This window comes from Scheffersomyces amazonensis (assembly GCF_036850825.1).
Source record: "Scheffersomyces amazonensis strain UFMG-HMD-26.3 chromosome Unknown RJT21scaffold_3, whole genome shotgun sequence".
NCBI classification, from domain to species: domain Eukaryota; kingdom Fungi; phylum Ascomycota; class Pichiomycetes; order Serinales; family Debaryomycetaceae; genus Scheffersomyces; species Scheffersomyces amazonensis.
In genome coordinates, this window is record NW_027042743.1 from 783,945 (window position 1) to 806,061 (window position 22,117).

The following is a 22,117-nucleotide window of genomic DNA, read 5'->3' on the forward strand; positions in this document are numbered from 1 at the left end:
GGTCGCCATTATAATATAATATGATAATTGCCACTATTCCTAGAAATGATATGAATCTAGGGTCGGCGTAACTAGTGGGATCTGTCATCTTCTGCGTTTGAAATCTCTATTTTGGAATTTGCATTAGCTCACTTATAACTGATGTCGAAAAAGAATTATAAAGCGCGAAGTAGTATTATTTATAGAAATGTAGAAACAAGTGATAATAGTACTGCAAAGTAAACCACTTTGTCATGCTGATTAGAACATAGACACGAGAAAAATAGTCTGAGTGCGCACTTGTACGAACACTACTACACTATGCGAATATATTATAATATGTATTGTCTATATGCTCAAGCAGACGATTCTGAAACTTCAGCTACTGGTTCACCAACTACACCTTCACCAACTTCAACAACTGGCTCTGGCTCAACTGGCTCAACTGGCTCAGTATGGCCTCGAGGTTCAAGTTCTGCCCTCAATTGCGGATATAACGTATCAATCTTATCCCATGATGCATTCCAAATACTACTATCTTCTACAAGCACTCCATTCGTTTGTAATACAAGAATCATATTCTTAAGTAATTCAGATCCGGATTCTTTAAATGATTGTTCAACTTTATGTTTACCTCCAAGATTATCAAAAGTTATAAAATGATCTAAGATACCTAACCAAACTCTTTCAGTTTCTTCATCATTAAATTGATCACAATAATTTAAAAATACTTTACTAATTAATGTTAAAGTTTCAACTTGAGTTTTGGAGAATCCATGAATATCAGTTTGTAAAACTTCTACTTTAGATAATTCTGATAATAATGGGAAAAGTCCATATTCAAAGATTCCAAATGCTGACAGTTCATTTGATAATTCAAATGATAAAACGGTAGTTTGTAAAGAATTAAGAGCAAAACTTCGAACTTCTCGACATGGATTAAAACATTGATGAGCTAAAGCTTGAATTAATGAATAAGAAAGATCTTTACCTTTAAATTCATTATGATTAAGTATATCTGATAATTCTGTAGTTAAAGTAATTGATCGTTTAGATACTTCTACAATATCTTTAAAATATAAACTATCAGCTTCTGAACCTAATGAAGCATTTTCTTGTTCATATTGAGATCCAATGGCTCCTAATGAAGATATTTCATCTAATAATCCAAGAAATAACATATAATTATTAGGATTTAATTCATGATTGGAACTTTTTATAATTCCTTCTTGAAATTCAAGTAATTCAGGAGCATATACTTGAAATGATCCAAAGAATCTAAGAAGTTTCCAATATGATTCATCATTTAATAATTGTTTACAACACCATGAATCATCATCAACTAAAGAAAATAATGGTTGTAATACTTGTCCTCCTTGTTTATTTAATACTTCTTTATCAAATTCCATTAATTCTTTAATAGTATCATTAATATTACAACTTTCATCACTAAGTCGAGTTAATAATAATTTATAAGTAATTAATCTTAATTGATTCTTTTTAGAAATTTCTAGAGGATTTAATCGTTTAATAACTTGACTAATTATGGTTTGATCTTTTAATAATAAACAAAAACAAACCGATATTTCTAATAAGAAAAGTGTTTCACTTTCATAATATCGTTTAGTTTCTTCCTTATATTCTGGAAGTGAATCTAATAAGATTTCAATAAATTTAATTAAATCGGTAGAAGAACCTCGAGATACCATTTCAAATACATTAGCAATCTTAATAGATTTAACACAATCAATAGTAGATAATGTCGATTCAATTTCTTGATCAGAAGGTTCAGGAGGTTCATCAGAATATCCCTTTAAAAAGGAAGAAAATGTCGATAAAATCCCCGAATTATTTAATGGTTTAACTCGCTTGATAATATATCGAGGTTTAACTTTGGCTAATGGAGCCAAATGAATTTTCAGTTGAAAATCATTAAATAAATTAGGATTAATTAAACAATTTTCAAATAAGGTTAGAATAATTCGAATTATTTTATTCCAGGCATTGGAAACTTTACCATCAATTTTTTTAATTAATCGAAATAATACTACGGTTGATAATTGAGCTTTAAAATCTCTACCAAACCATACGGCCATTTCACTAACCGTTATAGCTTCTTCTTTCTTTTCAATTTTAATTTGAGTTATGGGGATTTCATCACGTAAATTATCATCTTGATTAAGAATTCGATATTTCTTTGTAGTTAATCCCGTTAAATCAGCTAAAAGATCAATTAATTTATCTATTGGATTAGTTAAATTATAATATAAACAAATATTAGCACATTTATCAATTGATGACATTAATCGAGTTATAACATGATCATCACTGGCTTCTTTAAAGACTTGAATTAAAGTATCAATTAATGTATCAACAATGGATTCAAATAATACTTTATCAAATTGACATATTTCAATCCATGATAAATTAGCAGGATTATGAGTTGAATTCACTTGAGATGAAACTAAATTATGCCAAACATCATCAAACCATTTATCAGTTCCATGATGTTCTTCAGGCATAATAATTTCTCGATCCTTTATAGAATTATAGATCTTCAGTAAATACCATTCGGGGAAATCTTTACCATTATAAACTCCTCGTAAATTTCGTTTATAATCATCTAAAATCATTTGCTTTTTAACTTGAGGATTATGTAAATCAGTATTTAATAAAATTATTGAATATGATAATATAAATACTGAATCTCGATCAGGTTTAACGATTTCTTCTTCTCCATCTATTGAAGTTCCATTATTGGAATTAGCATATTTCTCAGCAAATGTTTCAACCACTCTTTCAATTTGTTGAGCTTCTCCTGGTAATCTAAAAGATTTTAATAATAATCTTAAAGCTTCATCAACTCTTAAACCATCAAAATCAAATAAATTCATAAAATGTTTAAGTAATTCAATATTATCAGGTTTAGCTAAGAATTCTCCCAACACTTTTTTATTTAATCTACCAGCTTTTGTAAAGAAAAATTTAGCAATTTCTTCGGCATCTTCACTAGATTTTATAAATCCTCCATCTTGTAATGCTTTAAGTCCCTTTTTAGGTTTTTCATTTAAAAGTTCTGTACATTTTATAAAAGTTGTTTTCTTAGTTCGATCTTTAATTAATTCCGGTAATGGTAATTCATTTATATCATTACCATTACCATTTGCAATTCCATTTCCAATTCCAATACTTTTAATTCGATCATTAATTCCACTAATAAATGATAAAATCCCTTCAAGACATATTGGTGGAACATTATCAGTTGTATTTATGGCTGATTCAGGTAATGAAAATATACATAAAGATTGTAAAACTTTTGTAGATAAATCAGAATTATCAAAATTACAATCATAATCAATAAATAAATGAGTGAAAAACACTGGAGATCTTGTCCATAATAATGATAAAGATTCTATTAACATTTCCTTGGAAGCCGCATTTCTTCGAGATACATTAGCAGTATTAACATCCTTTTGATTTTGATTAGGTTTATCTCCATCAGGTAATATGGATTTAAATATTAAACTTAATGTTAATTCAAATTGTGGTCTTAATTGTCGACCCAATACAATGGCTACAGTCGAAAATAATTGTAAAGCAGCCAGTAATAAAGCTGGAGAATCAGTAGTAGTTATAATTTGTAAGATATGTCTTGAAATTGGATCGGATACTAATGCTAATAAAGATGGATGATTCAATACTTCTAAACCTGAAACTTCAATGGCAGTATTAATTAATGATAATGCAAATACTCGAGTACTTTCCATATGTTGATATTGATTGGATGGAGAGATCATGGAGATTAAGATTCCAAGGAATTCATTAATACATAAGATTCCAAATGGTTCTTCAGTATCATCTGGTTTAGCAGTGGTAGTGGAAGTGGTAGTGGAAGTAGCAGTAGCAGTAGCAGTAGAAGCAGTAGCAGTAGCAGTAGCAGTAGAAGCAGGAGCAGTAGAAGCAGTTCCTGAAGATGATTGAATACTTTCTTCAGCATCAGTTTTACTAGTGTCTGAATCAGATTTATCCACTTTCACAACCTTATCATCATCCGATAACAGATCCTTAGGAGTTCCTACATTAGAAGGTTTTAAATCCGTTCCTCCAATAAGATCTTCAGGCAATTGAGTCTCCTGAAATTTAGTTTGTAAATCTTCTAATTTATCATTTTCTGGTTCAATCTCCTTCAATTGTTTAAATATTCTAACGGTAATTGATACCATAGCCATTTCTGCAGCTTTACGTAACACTTCACTTCTCTTTTTATTACAAGCCAATGATAAACAAGTTTGTACTACTTCAGATATAACTTCATTAGGTAATAAATTCGATAAAGGACTTTCAATTAATGATTCTAATAATCGTAAAACTTTTAATAATACTGCATCATCCGAATTTTGATCAGCTGCTTCAAATCGACAATGAGTTAATGAAGATATAATTTGAATTATAGTGATTTTTAAATTCTTTGATCTATGAGATATAATACCATAATTTAAAAATTTAGTTATTGAAGTTAAGGCAAGACTAGTAATATTGCCTGTAGTTGAAGAAGATTTAATAACTAATAAAAATGGTTGTAATAAAGTTAAACTATCAATTTCATATAAATCATTAGCATCCATTAAGATTGATCTTAATTGTAAAAAACTCGATAATAAAGGATTATGAGTGATTTGTCTATGATTACCAGGATTATTATTACTACCACTACCTCCTCCACTACTATTACTATTAGAATTATTTGAACTTAAACTGCCTAATCCTAAATTATGAGCCAAAGAATCATCATCATTTGAAAATAAATCTCCTCCTCCTAAGATGGCTGCTACACCACTTTGAGACCATCTTGTCATTTTTCTCATGGCTGATGATATAATCATACACTCATTAATCATAAGAGTTATAGGATCAATGGCTACTTCGTCTCCAGGACTAGGCCCTAAACCATAAGAATTAGTATTAGAATTAGAATTAGAATTAGCATTTGTATTAGTATTAGTATTGTAATTGGTAGAGTCTAATGTGGCATGAAGACTCATCTTACCAAAGGCAAGATTAGGAGTGGGCGATTTGGATAAGGGATGAAGCATAGTAAAATATTTGTCGGTATATACTTAGTTAGTGGTACTGTACGCTACGCTATGAACACCGTAGGAGTAATCAGTAACTATCCCTCGCTAATTTAGTGGTAGTACAACTAATCAGAACAAATACTCACAACAAATACCGAGCAATTGTCAATAATTTCTGATCCTCTCACTAAATTTGCCAGGCTGGTGGGTGAAAAGTTAAGCAGTTAGCGGAAATTTGTTCAACGTTTAGGGAATCGCGGTATGGATGTATGTTGATAGTGGGACGCGACATAGACGGTACGAGAAAGTGTATATACTACAAGAAAGTGTATATACTACGGTTATTACTATGATATATATATATATATATATATATAGTTATAGTCTATATAGTTATAGTCTATACACGCTATATAGTTATAGTCTATATACTTGTTACTATGAACACTCATATTCTTCTCATATAATAGTTCTTAAATGATGTCCACGCTAATCTCCATTCTTTCTGCTGTAACTGAGAACTAAAGAGATCAAAGTTATTTCTCTCTAATTTACGTAAATAAAGTGAGGTAGGGATGGATACCATAAATGGGGTGAAAATAGCATCCGGTATACCTTTTCTCCAACGTTTATAATTTCTTTGAAGTAATTCATCTTGTTGATTTTCACTAATAACTTGTTTAATCTCTAATTGTGTCTTAGTTAAAAGATCTCGTGCACTAAGTATATGATCATTAGCTCTTACGGAAGTTTCATAAATTATATTAATTAATTTTTCTTTAATTTCTTTTACTTCAGAACTATCACGTTCATAATGTCCTTGCATTAATCTTAAGAAAGTTTCTTGAGATAATTCAAATTTTGTCATAGTATCAATTGGTAATGTAATTTGATTTCTTGATGTAGCATAATATTGAAGTCCAAGTATCATTGAACTAATAGCAGTTGCTTGACCTATATGAGCAGATATATCACTTATTTTAGATTGTAAAGAAGGAGAATATTCTAAGAGTCGAATAGTAGATGGAGAAATCGAAGGTGATAATAACAATGCTTGAGTTAAATAATTCAATTGAGAATAAGTTCCTTCTCCATATGAACAAATATCATCAATATTATTAAATTGTTTATTCTTTAAGAAATGTCTTCTCGTTTGTAAAAATCGATGGAAATATGTAATATCCAAATTAAAATCATTTCTTAATCCATCTCGAAGTAAAAATGCTATTGGTTCTCCTAAATCATTATTTTCAAATGGATCTCTAGTAAATACTTTAGTAATTACATCATTCCAAAATTGAAATTTTATATCAGAAGTAGTTACTCCCATAGTCAGTTTCAATTGTGATGAAGCTTTGGATGATATAGATCCATAATTACTACCTCCATCATTTATTTTATTCACTTCTAAATTAAATGCTCGTATAGCTAAAAAGGTATTTCTTACTGGTTCTGGTATATATTGAGCTAAGAGATATGATGATCTATCTTGAGTCTCTAATAGTTTATTAACATCTTCAGCCGCTTTATATAGTTGAAGCTTATAAGTATCGGTAGATGATACAGAGTAGTATCGTCTTAAACCTAATCTACATCCATACTTCAACATAACAAATATTTATAGTACTTTTAGTTTAAATAACTAGAAAGATGTCTTAGCAATTAACTGAAAAATTGCTATATCCATAGATCCAAAAAGCGAAATGTCGCGCCGACATTATATGTTCCAACTTGCCAGATCTAGTCAATTACGGTTAGATAGTACTATTGTGGGATCAATAAGGAGTCAGAAAGGTTCTATTATTATTGTAGATAATGATCATACTGAGAGATAGATCTGAACAGTGATATTATAAGTTTTCCAAAGGGAAGGAGTTGACCCTACATATATATGATGAGCGATGGTATCAGTTGCACCGAACCACTAGCAAATAGATCCTAGCTCATTGGAAAGAAACAGAGTCAGTTAGCTACTAGTCTTACAAATAGTACTGAATTAGTATTGAAAGCGTATTGAAAGAGCAATGACCTCCATCGCTAACTCTTATTACATTATAGAGGTTAGCTCCGTAATTGAGCATCTCACTGTTAGTGACATCTCCACAAATCACTGCGAAATATTTCTAGTATGGCTAAAAATTTTTCAGTATCTCCATACAAACTAATACCAACAATAACCTCAAGAATTACCACTATGAAAGTAGAAGAAGTTAGACCACATGCATATTTGGATGTGTCAATAGGCGACAAACCTGTAGGAAGAATAGTTGTTGAATTATATGAAGATTTAGCTCCTGAATCTTCAAAGAACTTTCTAGAATTAGTTAAAGGTACTAAGAAAGTAGAAGATAAGCAGGGGAATATAAATTATTATAGTTATAAAAATAATATCTTTCATAGAGCCATAAAGAACTTTGTTATCCAAGCAGGAGATCTCATCTATGGAAGTATAAAAGATAATAAAGAATCTAGTATAGATGAAGAAAATTTAGGTAAGGGAAGTCTTGCTATGGTAGGAGATAACCTAATTGAAGATGAAAACTTAGATGAACCAATAGATAGTTCATTTAAATTATGTATGGCACATGAACCGGATGTTAAAGATTGTAATAATTCTCAATTCTTTATAACATGTTCACCACAACCTCATCTTAATGGTCATCATAGTGTATTTGGACAAGTTAAGTATGGGAAATCAGTTGTAAGAGAAATAGAACGAGTTAGTACAATACAAAAATCTCATATACCTAAACAATTAGTAATTATTACTGATTGTGGAGAATGGGATGAAAGTATGGAAATCCCAATTTTCAATGCTTGTTATGATACAATTGGAGGAGATATCTATGAAGAATATCCTGATGATGATCAACATATAGATAAAGATTCTAGTGAATCAGTATATAATGCATCAGTAAAAGTAAAGGAAAGTGGAACGCTTTTATTTAAAAATGGTAAGAAACAAGAAGCATATCTTAAATGGAAGAAATGTATTCGATATATTATGGAATACATTCCCGATGAAGATCAAGAACCCGAATGGAATCAAAAGTATATGGAATTAAAAAAGAAGGTGTATTTAAATTTAAGTCTTGTATGTTTCCAATTAAACCAATACCATCAATCGGTGGATTATTGTGATTTCTTATTGGATATTAAGTCTCGTTTAACTAGTCAAGAATTGGCTAAGATTAACTATAGAAAGGGGTTAAACTTAATTCAATTTAAAAAGTATAAGGAAGCTTTAAAATCCTTAAAGACTGCTCATGAATTATTACCTAATGATGAATTAATATCACGAGAAGTTGATAAATGTCAAGGATTAATTGATGAAGCCAAATTGGCCGAAAAGGTTAAATATGCAAAATTCTTTAAATGATATATATTTATTTATAGAGATGGAAGGGTATCAAATTTAAAATATACATATATATAGAGAAGTAAACCCACAATCCTAAACCCTAAACCTTAATGAGATGATTCAGTATCACCATTAGTTTCATTATCCATAGTACCGTTGTTATTGTGATTGTTATTGTTATTGTTATCGTTGTCATCATTACTGTTATTAATCATGGAAGTTAAATTCAAGAAATCAGCAATATCTTCACTAGAGTCACTAGGAAAGGTTTCAATTCCATTGGCAGTTCTTCTACTAGCAATTCCAGTAGGAAATAATGGTTCTGGTACTGTTTGTGAATTATTACTTCTTGGTCTACGAAGACAACGTAACAAATTGGCAAGTGGTTGTCCAAGACTAGAACCACTTGAAGTACTTTGTGATGCACTGGTGGATGGTGAAGAACGACTTGGAGATCTTCTATGGGATCTGGTTTGTCTTGCTCTTTCAAATATCAGAGGTCGTCCCTCTCTTTGACGATTAGTTGAATCAGTATCTGAATTAGAAATGCCAAAGTAATGAAATCTATCACCAGATGCAGTAGCACCTGGACTAGTAGCTGAAGCAGTTGGTGTTGGTTCAGGAATTGGTGCTGGAATCAGGGCTGAAGAAGGTGCTAATGGAACAGTTGAACTTGAAGTAGTAGTACTAGTAGAAGTAGATGTGGCAGTAGCTGTTGCAGCTGGAGTACCAGTTTCTTCATCATCTCTATTTAATGGAATATTAAATACGGTGAAATTATTTCCAAAACTGTCTTGTTGCTGTTGTTCATCAGCTACCGATGATCTACACAAGGGACATGTGGTATGACCCTTTAACCATTCACTTAAACATTCCTTACCGAATATATGACCACAAGGCATTTTAATAGCGGAATGATCAAACTGACCTACATAATCACATAAGTATTGAGGTTGAGATGATTGAGATGGGTGAGATTCTTGTTCAGGTACAGGGGTTTGAGGACGAGAAGGTACTTGACTAGAATTACCATTTCTACTATTACTTCTACTATCAGTTGCAGTTGAATTATCTGTTCCATCATGTAATTTTCTCTTTTTAACATCAACAACTTCATCATCTTCAATCTTAGATAATTCTTTATTTATATTATCAAAATCTTCAAAACAAATTGAACAAGTTTGATCATGCTTTCTATTAGTTTCATCATTACCATTTGAGAAATCTATTACAGTAGGAAATGAATTAAATTTATCAACAGTAATACCTTTTTCCTTATGTAAACCATTTATTATTGATGAATAAGCCATTTGAGTTGCTAATCTTATAAATTCTTGAATAGCTCTAGGGTCTCGATTAGATGAATTATTAGGTAATGATAAGATTAATGAACCAGCACGATTAGGGAATCGAGGATTGTTTTCATCAGAGAATACATAATTAACTGTTATAACTATTGAACGAGAATCATCACTTTCTGGTGAAGTATTACTTGTATTTGTGGTAGATGATGTATTAGTTGGATTAGCTCCTGGATAAGGAGTATCAGTTGCTGTAGTACTTCTAGTAGTAGAATTTCTATGACTTCTATCAAGTAAATTATCCATAAACCTATCAAATAAGTTCAAATGGGTTCTATGACTTCTATTAGGATTTGATTCAGAATTAGTACTTGTAGTATTAGAATTACTATTTTGATCTGAATTACTCAGACCATCAGTAGAAGATCCTGACCTCCCATCTGAACCTCTACCTTCATTATTTTGTTGGTTATTGTCCATGGTGGAGATAATGTCGTGGACTCCTTGATTTGTAATCTATCGGTTATTGGATAAGTATTAATGCGTATGACTTGGAAATTGACTATATATTATTTAGATATACTTTAACCACAAAGGTCTCACTATTAATGAGACTAATTAACTATTGCACTATTTATAGTATGTGTTACCACAGTGGTACGACAAGTGTTTATGGGTTCGTAATTACGAATGATCTTACCGGTTATTATATAGAGTGCGGAATTAAGGAATGTCACAAGATCAAGTGGTGGGAAAATAAATGGGAAATGGGAAATGGGGAATGTGATCCGAGTCATGTGTCGGAATGAGTAATGAGTAATAAAGATGAACGCGTAGGTAAGATATTATGTAATGGAGTAGTATAATAATATATAAGTAATAGATGTTATATAATATAATATAATAAATAATAAGTAATATAATAATAATATAGATAAGTGATATATAAAATAAAAAATATAAAATATAAAATATAAAATATAAAATATAATAATATAAGTAATATATAATAATAATGTGTAATAAATAATAATATAAAGTATATAAAACAGTGTAACAATGATGTATCACATAACCTGTATCACATACAGTATAAGGCATATATAATACATATACAGATAAGATCTCTAATATACAAGACACATATCTGACAGTCAACACACATCTGACAGTTAACACATATGTAACACGCATAATGCATACGTATTTATGATGTATAATAGTATATAAATAATATATAAATATAAATAACAAAAACGTTTTAATATCCATCTAGACCAATGTAAAGAAAAGTCCACCAAGTAAAAGAATTACAACATAAGAAACTCCTGAAGTCTTGGCTCCTGAACTTGAATGCCCACTTGAACCAGTTGAAGTAGAACTAGAAGATGTCGATGTACTTGATCCGGAAGTAGCATGAGTAGTTGGTGAATTATTAGCATTACCATTATTAGTAACTCCAATACCAGTAAAACTACCAGTAGGAGTGGTGGCAGCTCCAGTATTAACATTAACTCCAGTTAATGCACCAGTAGCAAAAGATAAAGCTGTAGGATTTGGCAGACCAATGGTATTTCCAACACTAGTAGCACTATAACCAGCAGCTTTAATGGCTCCAGGAATAGTCAGAGTAATAACTTCGATATCTTCATCATCAGTGAAAATAACATCGGCAACACTAATTTGCAAATTATCTAAATCATAAACCCAATAAGCATTTCTTAATACAATATCTCCTAATAATAAATATGTTTCTTGTTGAGGTAAAATTCCCAAAATACAAACTGATGATGTACCAGGAAGTAATAAATTACCTAATGGAATATTTAATACAAATCCTCCAAAATTAAATGATACAACGGCGTTTGGATCTGTAGTACATGGAACAACATAACCTCCAAGTGAATTACTATAACTACCTCCTAATGCTGCAGCCAAATTTTGTAATAAACTAGTTGGGAAATATGATAAAGTAGTACCAGTATCTAAAATAGCGGCATAAGTATTGGCATTAAGAGTTTCATTTGTTTGACCATTAGAGAAAGAAACAGAATTAAGTACAACTTGTGATCTAACAGCTTGATTAAATCCTGAAGTATTAATAATTGGTAAAGTAGTCAAATTACCAGAAATTTTGGCTCTATCAATAGCTCCAAATAATACATTACCTCCTGCATCATTAGCTCTTCCTAAATAAATTGAATAAAGATTAATATTAGTAATACCTAAATTTTTTAATCTTAAAGGTAAATTGGAATAAGTATATCCACTAGTTCCTACACTATTGGCATAAGTTACTTCCAAAGCTGGTAAACCAATACCTAAAACTCCAACATCAGAACTAGTAGTATTAACAACTGCTAATGATAAACCAGTAACATTCGTACTACCAACCAATACATTATCAGTACCCCAAACTCCAAAGGCTTCCGAATTATCAGCATATTGAATTTCAAAATCAACAGTATTATTTTTTTGCCAAGTATCTGAATTTCCAGTATTAAATGAACCATATTGAGTACATGTATTAGTAGTAGGAGCTTGACCTTGAGTTCCAAGTCCTTGAGTTTGAGTTGGATATCCACCTCCAACTCCAGGATTACCACCTCCGCCAGTATAGTAAATTGTATAAACTGATACACCGGAAGGAATAGCAGAACCACCAATACCTCCAAATGGCCACCAATTATTAGTATCTCTTTTGTTTATATCTTCAATTTCATCGTTTATAATTTCAGGCTCTTCAACTTCTATAATATCATTAACATTATTACTTTTATCATTTTCAATTTCAATTTCAAAATCTTTTGAAAAGAGACAATTCACATCAATATTTTCACCTTCATCTAATTCTTCGAATATAGTTTGTCTCTTTGAGTTTCCTGATTGATCCAATTGTACACATGTTAAATCATGAGACATAACCCATAAATCAGAAGAACCAGTATCGACCAATACACCTACAGGATCTTGATTAGATCCAACTTTTAAACTTGCCAAATAAAAGGTTTGTTGATTCAGAATTTCCATATTAACATAACCATTACCATCTCTTTTTGCTAATAATCGAGGTGAATGATCATAATTTTCATCTTGTAATCTTAATTCCCGTTTGGAATTAGCTCTTTTAACTTCAAATTCCAATTTAAACGGAGCAGTATCACCTGCCAAAACTACATTACTTAAGCACACAATGGTTGCTAAAACATTTTGAAAAGAATAGACCTTCATATTATTGATACTACTGATCTACTACAAGACAAATGAACAGTATACTTTTCAAAAACTTGAGAAATAACTGTTTGAATATATTGCCCTTTCCTCCCCACAGCCCATTGCATCACTGTTTTTATTATTATGCTAGGAAATTGCGAAACAATCGGGAAGGAAGCGCGACATTTCCTGTTTCGGGTGAAGTTTTGAGTTATGAGGATTAGTTATGAGTTTTTAAGTTTCCGGCATCTCAGGTCGCATGTCGTCGGTCGTCGTTTCGTTTCGTTTCGTCTTTAGTCGGTAGTCGTGTTTCAAGCCTATTTTTAGATGCAAAATTAATTAGTAACGGTCCGAGATTTTGTTTCTATGCGAATGTAATGACGTTGACGAGGGTATGACCTTTTCCGATGTCATATACATATTAAATGTCTAAATGTCGTAGTAAAGATCAACTTGTCTGTCAGTATTACTATTATTATTATTGCGGCAATTTTAAAAATTCTTAAATTGATAACGTACGAATATGTCTAGGCGAGAATGAGATACCGCATACACCTCACACAAATTCGCTGCCAAGTAATACAAAGCAAGTCAAGAAATTCTTGACCCCTTGAAATGAGACCTCAGTAGTCAGGGAAGCATAGAATGTGTCACAGAGAGAACTAACTGGTCACTAAACTCATTATCGTGTAAATATTGAAATCTGGGCGCCTGGCATAGCCCTAGACTTTGAATATGGTAAACAACAAACAAATTTACATTACAAATTGACTAGACTAGACTATAAAAAACAAAACAAGAGCATTAATAAACCAACCAGAGCTTTATATGTAGCGGCGTTATTTTCAGCAATAGTAACTGCTGGGGTAGTGCCATTGGTGCCATTGACTGCTGATGAAGGTTCAACAGTGGTACCATTGTAGACAGCAGTTGGTTCAACAGGCGTTGGTGCTTCTGATTCTTCTTCAGCAGCTAAGTCTTCAATTAAGATATCTTCTTCAGTAAGATCACCTGTAGGATAACTCAAAGAAGTAGGAGTAGGTTCATCAGTAGCTTCAGATGTACTTGTGGAACTATACGATTCGGCTTCCAGAGCTTTTGGAATCTGTTCATCCTTCTTGACGACTTGGATATCTTGAGTATCACTATGAACAACATTTCCAATACTGATTTGACGATTATCAAGATCGAAAACCCAATAAGCATGACGAATAATATTATCTCCGAATAACGACAGCTCTGATTTACCAATTTGAAGAGCACAACGACCATTGTCATCGGAATTTAAGATGTTTCCTAAAGGAACTCTTAATTCGAAACCACTAAAATTGAAAATAATAAGAGTATCTGGATCACTTGTACATGGTACAATAAAGTCACCATTCTCTAAAGATGCACCTAAAGCAGCAGCTAACCTATTGTAAGCATCTTCAGCCAAATAAGAGTATGTTGAACCAGAATCAATGGTAACTGGGAATAAGCTAGAGTCTACCTTGACCGTATCATGTCCATTAGTGAAAGATACTCCCAGAAGCATGATATTAAGTCTAGCTACTGTTCCATCTTCTGGACCAACATCATAGGATGCAACAACAGGAACTGTTGTTAACTGGTTAAATTTGTGAGCATCAACTGCTCCAAATAATAACTGACCATATTCGTCAGTTTTTTGTCCAAGGTAAAGTGAATAAAGTGTTCTATCAATAAGACCTTGATCCTTTAATGTCATTGGGAAATTGTTGTAAGATACAGAAGCAGTATCCTTTGCTGGTGAAAAATTATCCTGTTCAAGTTCAGGGAAACCAATACCGAAAACTCCCATATCTGATGAAGTTTTATCTACTACTGCAAAAATAACATCATTAACTTCAACATCACCAACGTTTAAAACATCTGAACCCCAATTACCTGTAGCAGTCGTTCCATCTGCATAAAGGATATTTAATGGAGGGATATCATCTTTGGAAGCAAAAGAGTTAGAACTATTAGGATCAAAAGATCCATATCGAGTACATAAATTGTCGTCCCTCTTATTATTAAATGGTTGTAAATTAGAGAACAAAGGATATTTTAAAGAACCCAATGAGTGCCTTTGACCAATAAAGTGTCTTTTCTTTACTTCTTCTTTTGCATAACATTGAACATTCAGATCTATGACAAATAAATCAGAAGATCCCGTATCAATTATTACGCCAATTTCATCTTTTTCTGAACCAAGCTCAAACTTGACCATATAGAAATCATCCATATTTTGCAAAGGGACATCTACGTACCCGGGAGTGTCTCTTTTAGCCAAGACTTCTGGTTCAGACCACTCCAGATTGAACCGAATATCAGCATTAATTCCTACAAGTTTGCATGCAACTGCAATCAAATATAATGGTAATAATTTCATATTGTGAATGTATTTAATCCAAAGATTACTTAGGGTCTAAATGTACCATAACCTATTGATAGTTCCATTGACCCACATATATATATATATTTACATACATAATACTATCTACACAAAATGTATCCACCCCATTTACGAATAGGAATGATTGTATGCTCATCTTGAGATCAACACCAAAGCGATATGTTCAAAAAGAAATTATACAAGTAAGATCCATTACCCATTGTTGTGGGCAGACTGTCAAATCTATGATGCAAACATATAAACAGAAAGAAAAAAACAATGATGCGCCATCGCGGGAGTTGCAGCCATTCACGCCAGAAATAAAAGTTGTCCCACTACGAGAAGATTAGTTCATTTTTCTGTAGATCAAAATGCTTAGGGATATATGTAATGCTTAGGGATATATGTAAATGATTTACCGATATACATACAAATATGTCACGTTGACATAACTCACTAAATATGTTTATATCACATAACGCTGTTACGTTACTATTACCATTGTTATTTTTATTAGGAGATGATGAACTGAATGATTGTGGTTTCTTGTCCCATACGACGAGCAAACCGCTGACACCCACCCACAAGATTCTAGAACCCATTCTATTAGGTGTCTGAACTTTTAAACAGTGCGAGCTGCGAGCTGCGAGCTGTACCGAACTCTGAGAACTCTGATTACGCTATGGTATAAGTATCTAGTATTACTAAATTCTGCTGAATCAATATTCAGGAAGACCCTAATTTTGAAAAGCACTGCACATAAAAGTATTGACCCAACCTAATTATGTGAACTTATACCAATATATGATAGCGATAGCCTTATCTACCTATCTTATTTCTATATATGTTACAGATATAAACTCCTAGAAAAATAGCTTTATGTTTTCATAATTCAGTAGAAAAATCACTCCTCTTTAAAAATGCCATACAAATAACAGTTAGATCCATCTATTGAAAGTCCCCTTAGCCAACTTTATGGTCAAAGTGTGTAATCTACTTCCTTAGATTTTGAACAAATTGCAAACTGACTCCACTATTACCATCACATTATGAAATTGAAAGTTCTAGACAAATATTTCAATTAATTAATTAATGATATCATACCATATAGTAACCCTAGATATTTGAGAGTGAGTTGGACACAAGGACACGACCAGATGACGTTTTTCTCCAATACTGAACTTGGCAATAGATAGTAGTAGTACCAATTATTTGCTATAGCTAATGAAGTAGTGTCTAATTGGTGGTAATGAATGAAGATCATAAACGTCAGGATAAAGCCATTGGCTTAGGAATTGAAACACATGAAGACCATGGAAAAAAATCTCCTGAATTGAGACCTATACGATTAGCAAAGAGAAGTTCAGAACATCATCAAGAGTCAACATCTCATATTCATAATTCTAGAAGAAGTTCGACTTCAAGTTCGGGTGCTACTGAAGAATTCCATTGTCGTCCTATACGATTAGGAAGTAGTAGTATAGTTAGCCGGTCAAGTTCATCGGTTAATACTCCAACATCTCCAACACTTAAACGAAAATCAATTCAAATTAAAGCCCTTCCAATATCATCCGATCCTGAAGTTAATAATTATGATAAAAATCATGAATTTCAATTCTCTCAAGTAGATCCTAATATTGATGATATAGTGTTTGCTATTTGTATTGTGGATTTCCATCATCAACGAGGTCCAGAAATTCAATGGTGGAAATCAAACTATTATCCAGAATATAAACCATCATTATTTAAAAACTTACCATTTCAAGCTTTACCTGATGGATCACATTTATTTGAAGAGACATTTTCAAATTTTAATCTTGTTTATGATTTTAAAAATAGTATTTCAATCGATAATGGTGAAGATATTAATAGTTATCAAGGTGATCCTAGATATCTTAAAACATTGTTTGGTTGTTCATGTGTTCGACAATTAAAAACCACCGATATATCACCAGAAGAAAGAGAACGTCATAAAGATATAACTCGATCAATTGTTCAGAAATCAGTAGTGATTATTGTTAGAAATAAACCAATCTTTAGTAAAATAAAAGAAAAATTATCTATTTGTACTCATAGTTATTTTCAACAGAATAATTTTAATAATTATGAAATATTGGAAAATTTATTTGATAGTTTGAATAGTACATTAAAGCAAGAATTGATTGAAGAAAGAGATGATGCTATACAACCAGCATTTAAATTACAATCAAGTCCTCTATTAAATCAACAACAAAATGATGATGAGAACTTTATAAATTTGAATTTAAAGAATCTTATACTTAAATTTAAATCCAATTTCTTAATAATCTTTAAGAGTTTATTCTTAGAAAAGAAAATCCTTATATTCTCTAATAATAATTTAGAAGTTTTAACTCAATTTCAAAATAATTTAATTAGTTTAATACCTGAATTAATTAATAATTTAGATAATTCAGGTTGTCCTTTAATAGATTATATTGAAACTCATAAAGGTTCATTAATTAAACCAACATCACTTAATTTAATGAATAGAAAATCAAAACTTCGATTCTTTGGTTTACCTTTACAAATATTTAATACAAAGAATAGTTATTGGAATCCTTATTTACCTTTACAACAATTAAATGAGTTAACATTTATAGATAATTTTATGATTGGATGTTCAAATTTCTTATTTGTTAATCAATTAAATAATTTTAAAGTTGATGTATTTATTAATTTAGATACTAATGAAGTTAAATATCCTCATCATGGGACTAAACCTGAAGATTTAACCTTAACTGATAAAGATAAGAAATTTATTAATTCTATAATTAATAATATAACAAATGCTACTGATACTGATTCTTATTATGGTAATGATGATTATATTCGAAATCAATTCGAAGATTATTTATTATCATTATTATCAACGACTCGATTCTTTCAATATCAAGAAAAATTTAATCAATTTCCTCCTGGTTTTGATATTAATGGTCCAACAGTTTCCGTGAAACATACGGGGAATTTATCATATTTTAATGATAAATTTATTGAACATTGGAAAAAGACTCAAAACTTTAAGATCTGGAATCTTATGGCGGATGAATTTATCTTTAATTTCATTAATCCTAATCATATAGCTTTTGATATTGTTGATGTTAATGCATCATCGAATACCAATCAGATTACTCAATTTTTTAATAATTTTAAATTCAAACAAACTGATTTGGCAACTAGTTCTACCACATCGTCCAGTAATATTATAGATCATGAATTGAAACCGCAAAAGTTCATAGTGGAAGATAATACTAATACTAATACTAATACTAATACTAATACTAATACTAATACTAATACTAATAATACGACTTCTAACGATCATAGTAATGAAATTAAAGGTAATGGTAATGATAATGACAATGATGATGAATTTGTAAATGTAAACAATGCCCCTCAGGAGCCAATAGGAAAGCGCATAGCCAGCTGGACTTCCGGGTGGGGTCTTAAGAAGAAATAGTTTATAGTGTAGACATATTTTATAATACATTCATTAACTTTGCATTAGACTGCAAAAAAAAATCCATCCCATCGCAGCAGCCCTGCGAGATGGAAAAAATACCAAAAATAAAATATACTAAAAAAAAATTAAAAAAAAATTAAAAAATTAAAAAATTGAAAAATTAAAAAAACCAGTAAAATTTTTATCAACGCTTTACATAAACTGGACATATATTGCCTAGTACTATTACCCATATAACTGTAAGTGTATCAATGAAGCATCCATTCCAAATTGTGCTTGCTAATGAAGCAGGTACACACCTTTTCAGTTCTGTGAAAAATCAAATTTTGGTGTTTGGATTGACAGGAGCATCGCAAGGTAAGTTAATAGGATCATGGATTGATCCTGTTGATAATTTACAACCATTACAGAAACAACAACAAGAAAAAATAAAGAAGCTTGTAACCGAAGTTGAAGATGGTGATAAAAAAGTTAAAGTTCCAAAGATTCCAACTCCTGGACCTGGAGCTCCACCAATTTATAATTATATTCGTTCATTATATTTAAGTCATCAAGATAAATATTTAATTGGTATAAGTGATAGTGATAAATCTGTACTTGTATTTGAAATAGATTATCAAAATAATGAGAATTGTATTAATCTTATAAAACGTCAAATATTTCCTAAAAGACCAAGTTCTATTACGGTTGATGAAGAAGATGATACAATTATAGTTGCTGATAAATTTGGTGATGTATATTCTATGGATATTAAAGGTCCAGTCATTGATGATGAAAAGAAATTGGCTCCTATATTGGGTCATGTATCTATGCTTAGTGAAGTATTAATTGTTAAACGTAATGCTAAGAAATTTATCATTACTGGTGATAGAGATGAACATATTAGAATTACTAATTATCCTAAAACTTATGTTGTAAAAGATTGGTTATTTGGTGCTGATCATAAAGAATTCATTAGTGTATTGAATATTCCTAAATTTGATGATTCATTATTAATCAGTGGTGGAGGTGATGATTTCATAAGTTTATGGAATTGGCATGAATCTAAATTCATTACTAAATTTAGTATAAAAGATTATGTCACTCAATTCTTAACTGATAGTCATTTACCACCTGAAAGATTCTTAACTGAAGAATCAGAAAGAGAAATGTGTATTTCTGAGTTAATTGTATTAACTTCTGATTCAAAACATTACATTGTTATATTATGTGAAAATATTCCTGCATTAATATTACTTGAATTAACTTCCGATTTAACTTTTAACTATGTACAAACTTTTACCACTACATTCTCCATTGTTGATATAACTGCCATTGAAGAATCTGGTACTATCATTGCTTCAGTTGATAATGAACAAGATGGTGAAGACAAGAACTTGATACAATTCTATAAACTTTCCAATGGTAAATTGCAAGATGCTTCTATAAGTAATGCATCAATCTCTACTAGCATTACCGAATTAAATCCTGAAATTGTTGAATCAAGACATGATTTCTATCCTTTATATAGTGTCAACACCTTGAGAAAGAGAAGTGAACACTAATTGTATATAGTTTACTCAATGATAATAATGGATATATAGTCAAGAAGTTTGTAGAAGCTTAAAGCCGACCCCACGCGCGGATGTCTCACTCTCACCAAAACAATACAATCAGATAAGGAAAACGACAAAGCCGTTTGCGCATTATCGCAGAGACATTTTTAGGGGATTAATAATAAAGGGGGAGAGGAGACAAACACCCACCAAGTGAGACCAAGATCCTTATATTAATACTGGGGTATAAACGAGTAATAGACAGGAAAAATATTACAATTACCGATCTTAAACTCAGAACTTAATTGAGTTAAGTTTTAACTTTATAGTGGTTAATAAAAAATAGAAAAGTATAAATCAGGGGGTATACAATATGGTTGCCTCATTGGTAAATTTACCAGATGATATACTATATAATATTTATGAATATCTTGAAATATCAGATTTGAAAAATTTGGCGTCAACCAATAGTGTATTCAAATTGGGTGTATACGATCGGCTATATAGATATAGTAAATATGTGATTACATTTGATGATGCGACTGATGATACAAGAGAAAGTAGTGCTAACGGACAAGAACAAAGAGATCTTGAAGATCTTGAAGATGATGAGGATGATGAAGAATATATTTTGTCTGATGATGATGATGATGATGAGTTGGATGTAGAGGATGACGATGACGATGATAATAATGACTTTGACGATGCAGACGAAGAGGATCCTTCTGATTTAGAAATGTATTTTGATGACTTTGATGTTTACTTTGATGGATACTTTGCTGACGTACTTTGGAATGAACTTGAAGATGATGAAGATGCCGATTATGAGTATGAATCTGATTTTGAATATGATCAACAATTTCAGTTTGATAATGTTCTTAATGAAGATGAAGATGGTGATGAATCTGAAGAAGATATTGATAATGGTCAAGATGAAATAGTAATAATCAGGAATTCTGCTCGTTGGTTCCCCCCATCGAATTATTGTTGTGGAAGGAAAGTAACTACTAAAAATCCACCAGAGGGGTTACCTATTGAATTTGTCAGTAATGATGAACGATTAATTGCACATATTAAACAGTTCAAATATTTTAATATCAATATGTCGATTAATAGTTTTAATGAAATTATTGATCGCCTTAATAAATACGAAGACTTATTGAAAAAGTTGTTTTCCAATGATGAAGGAAACAAGACTAAGAAAGAGATTAAGATATTTATCAAGCTCAACTATACATTTCAACTGTTTAATGACGTGAAGGATTGCTTAACCAATGTTAATAGATTGATCTATTACTTTGATCCACTGAAGCAAGAGGAAGGTGGTGATAATGTATTAGCCGCTTCTTCTTCTGTAGTCAAGAGCAAAGCCGAAGCCGATACCCGAAAAGAAACAGAAACCAAGACTGGAACTGGAGCAGTACAGTCTCTTCATAATCATAATCATAGACTTAAAGATTTGGAAGATAACTACTATCCGAAGGAAATGGTCAACAAGATACAGATTGATTTAGCTATTAATCACTATAATTCTTCAGCTTATAAATGGTAGTAAATAATATAAAAATAGTAATAGTAATAGTAAGTATAAAATAATGAAAATAAAAATCATATAATTAATACATTACACGTACATAATTTTTAATTTTTCTACAATACATATTTGTACATAACGTATACATAATATACGTAATATACATAATATACATTATTTTACATATAACTATTTTTATGATAAATAACACATAATACATATAATTATATATTATGCATA

The 22,117-nt window shown here is 31.0% G+C and overlaps 9 protein-coding genes across 9 annotated transcripts; 4 read left to right on the plus strand and 5 right to left on the minus strand. All coding sequences in view use genetic code 12, as the record gives it.

Annotated features, from left to right (window-relative positions):
* Positions 1-335: 335 nt before the first annotated feature.
* GEA2 (Arf family guanine nucleotide exchange factor) lies at positions 336-4,877 on the minus strand (the record flags this gene model as incomplete). The annotated part of the gene is made up of 4 exons (XM_064885403.1): positions 336-3,838; positions 3,986-4,019; positions 4,059-4,693; positions 4,736-4,877. The coding sequence occupies 4 exons, from the start codon at positions 4,875-4,877 to the stop codon at positions 336-338; spliced, it is 4,314 nt and encodes a 1,437-aa protein (XP_064738441.1).
* Positions 4,878-5,401: 524 nt separating this feature from the next.
* RJT21DRAFT_120240 (uncharacterized protein) lies at positions 5,402-6,677 on the minus strand. Its single transcript, XM_064881657.1, has one exon. The coding sequence runs from the start codon at positions 6,661-6,663 to the stop codon at positions 5,503-5,505; it is 1,161 nt and encodes a 386-aa protein (XP_064738442.1). The 5' UTR covers positions 6,664-6,677; the 3' UTR covers positions 5,402-5,502.
* Positions 6,678-7,226: 549 nt separating this feature from the next.
* Positions 7,227-8,496, plus strand: RJT21DRAFT_120241 (peptidylprolyl isomerase). The gene has a single exon (XM_064881658.1). The coding sequence runs from the start codon at positions 7,249-7,251 to the stop codon at positions 8,431-8,433; it is 1,185 nt and encodes a 394-aa protein (XP_064738443.1). The 5' UTR covers positions 7,227-7,248; the 3' UTR covers positions 8,434-8,496.
* On the minus strand, positions 8,497-10,654 carry RJT21DRAFT_120242 (ubiquitin-protein ligase). The gene has a single exon (XM_064881659.1). The coding sequence runs from the start codon at positions 10,194-10,196 to the stop codon at positions 8,523-8,525; it is 1,674 nt and encodes a 557-aa protein (XP_064738444.1). The 5' UTR covers positions 10,197-10,654; the 3' UTR covers positions 8,497-8,522.
* Positions 10,616-13,240, minus strand: RJT21DRAFT_120244 (pepsin-like aspartic protease). The gene has a single exon (XM_064881660.1). It carries the CDS (start codon positions 12,945-12,947, stop codon positions 10,989-10,991), a length of 1,959 nt encoding a protein of 652 aa, XP_064738445.1. The 5' UTR covers positions 12,948-13,240; the 3' UTR covers positions 10,616-10,988.
* An 8-nt stretch (positions 13,241-13,248) lies between these two features.
* On the minus strand, positions 13,249-15,493 carry RJT21DRAFT_33541 (pepsin-like aspartic protease). The gene has a single exon (XM_064884179.1). The coding sequence runs from the start codon at positions 15,322-15,324 to the stop codon at positions 13,711-13,713; it is 1,614 nt and encodes a 537-aa protein (XP_064738446.1). The 5' UTR covers positions 15,325-15,493; the 3' UTR covers positions 13,249-13,710.
* A 760-nt stretch (positions 15,494-16,253) lies between these two features.
* RJT21DRAFT_33543 (uncharacterized protein) lies at positions 16,254-18,953 on the plus strand. The gene has a single exon (XM_064884180.1). The coding sequence runs from the start codon at positions 16,577-16,579 to the stop codon at positions 18,803-18,805; it is 2,229 nt and encodes a 742-aa protein (XP_064738447.1). The 5' UTR covers positions 16,254-16,576; the 3' UTR covers positions 18,806-18,953.
* RJT21DRAFT_33544 (uncharacterized protein) lies at positions 18,952-20,534 on the plus strand. Its single transcript, XM_064884181.1, has one exon. It carries the CDS (start codon positions 19,060-19,062, stop codon positions 20,350-20,352), a length of 1,293 nt encoding a protein of 430 aa, XP_064738448.1. The 5' UTR covers positions 18,952-19,059; the 3' UTR covers positions 20,353-20,534.
* Positions 20,535-21,971, plus strand: RJT21DRAFT_33545 (uncharacterized protein). The gene has a single exon (XM_064884182.1). It carries the CDS (start codon positions 20,717-20,719, stop codon positions 21,893-21,895), a length of 1,179 nt encoding a protein of 392 aa, XP_064738449.1. The 5' UTR covers positions 20,535-20,716; the 3' UTR covers positions 21,896-21,971.
* Positions 21,972-22,117: the final 146 nt, after the last annotated feature.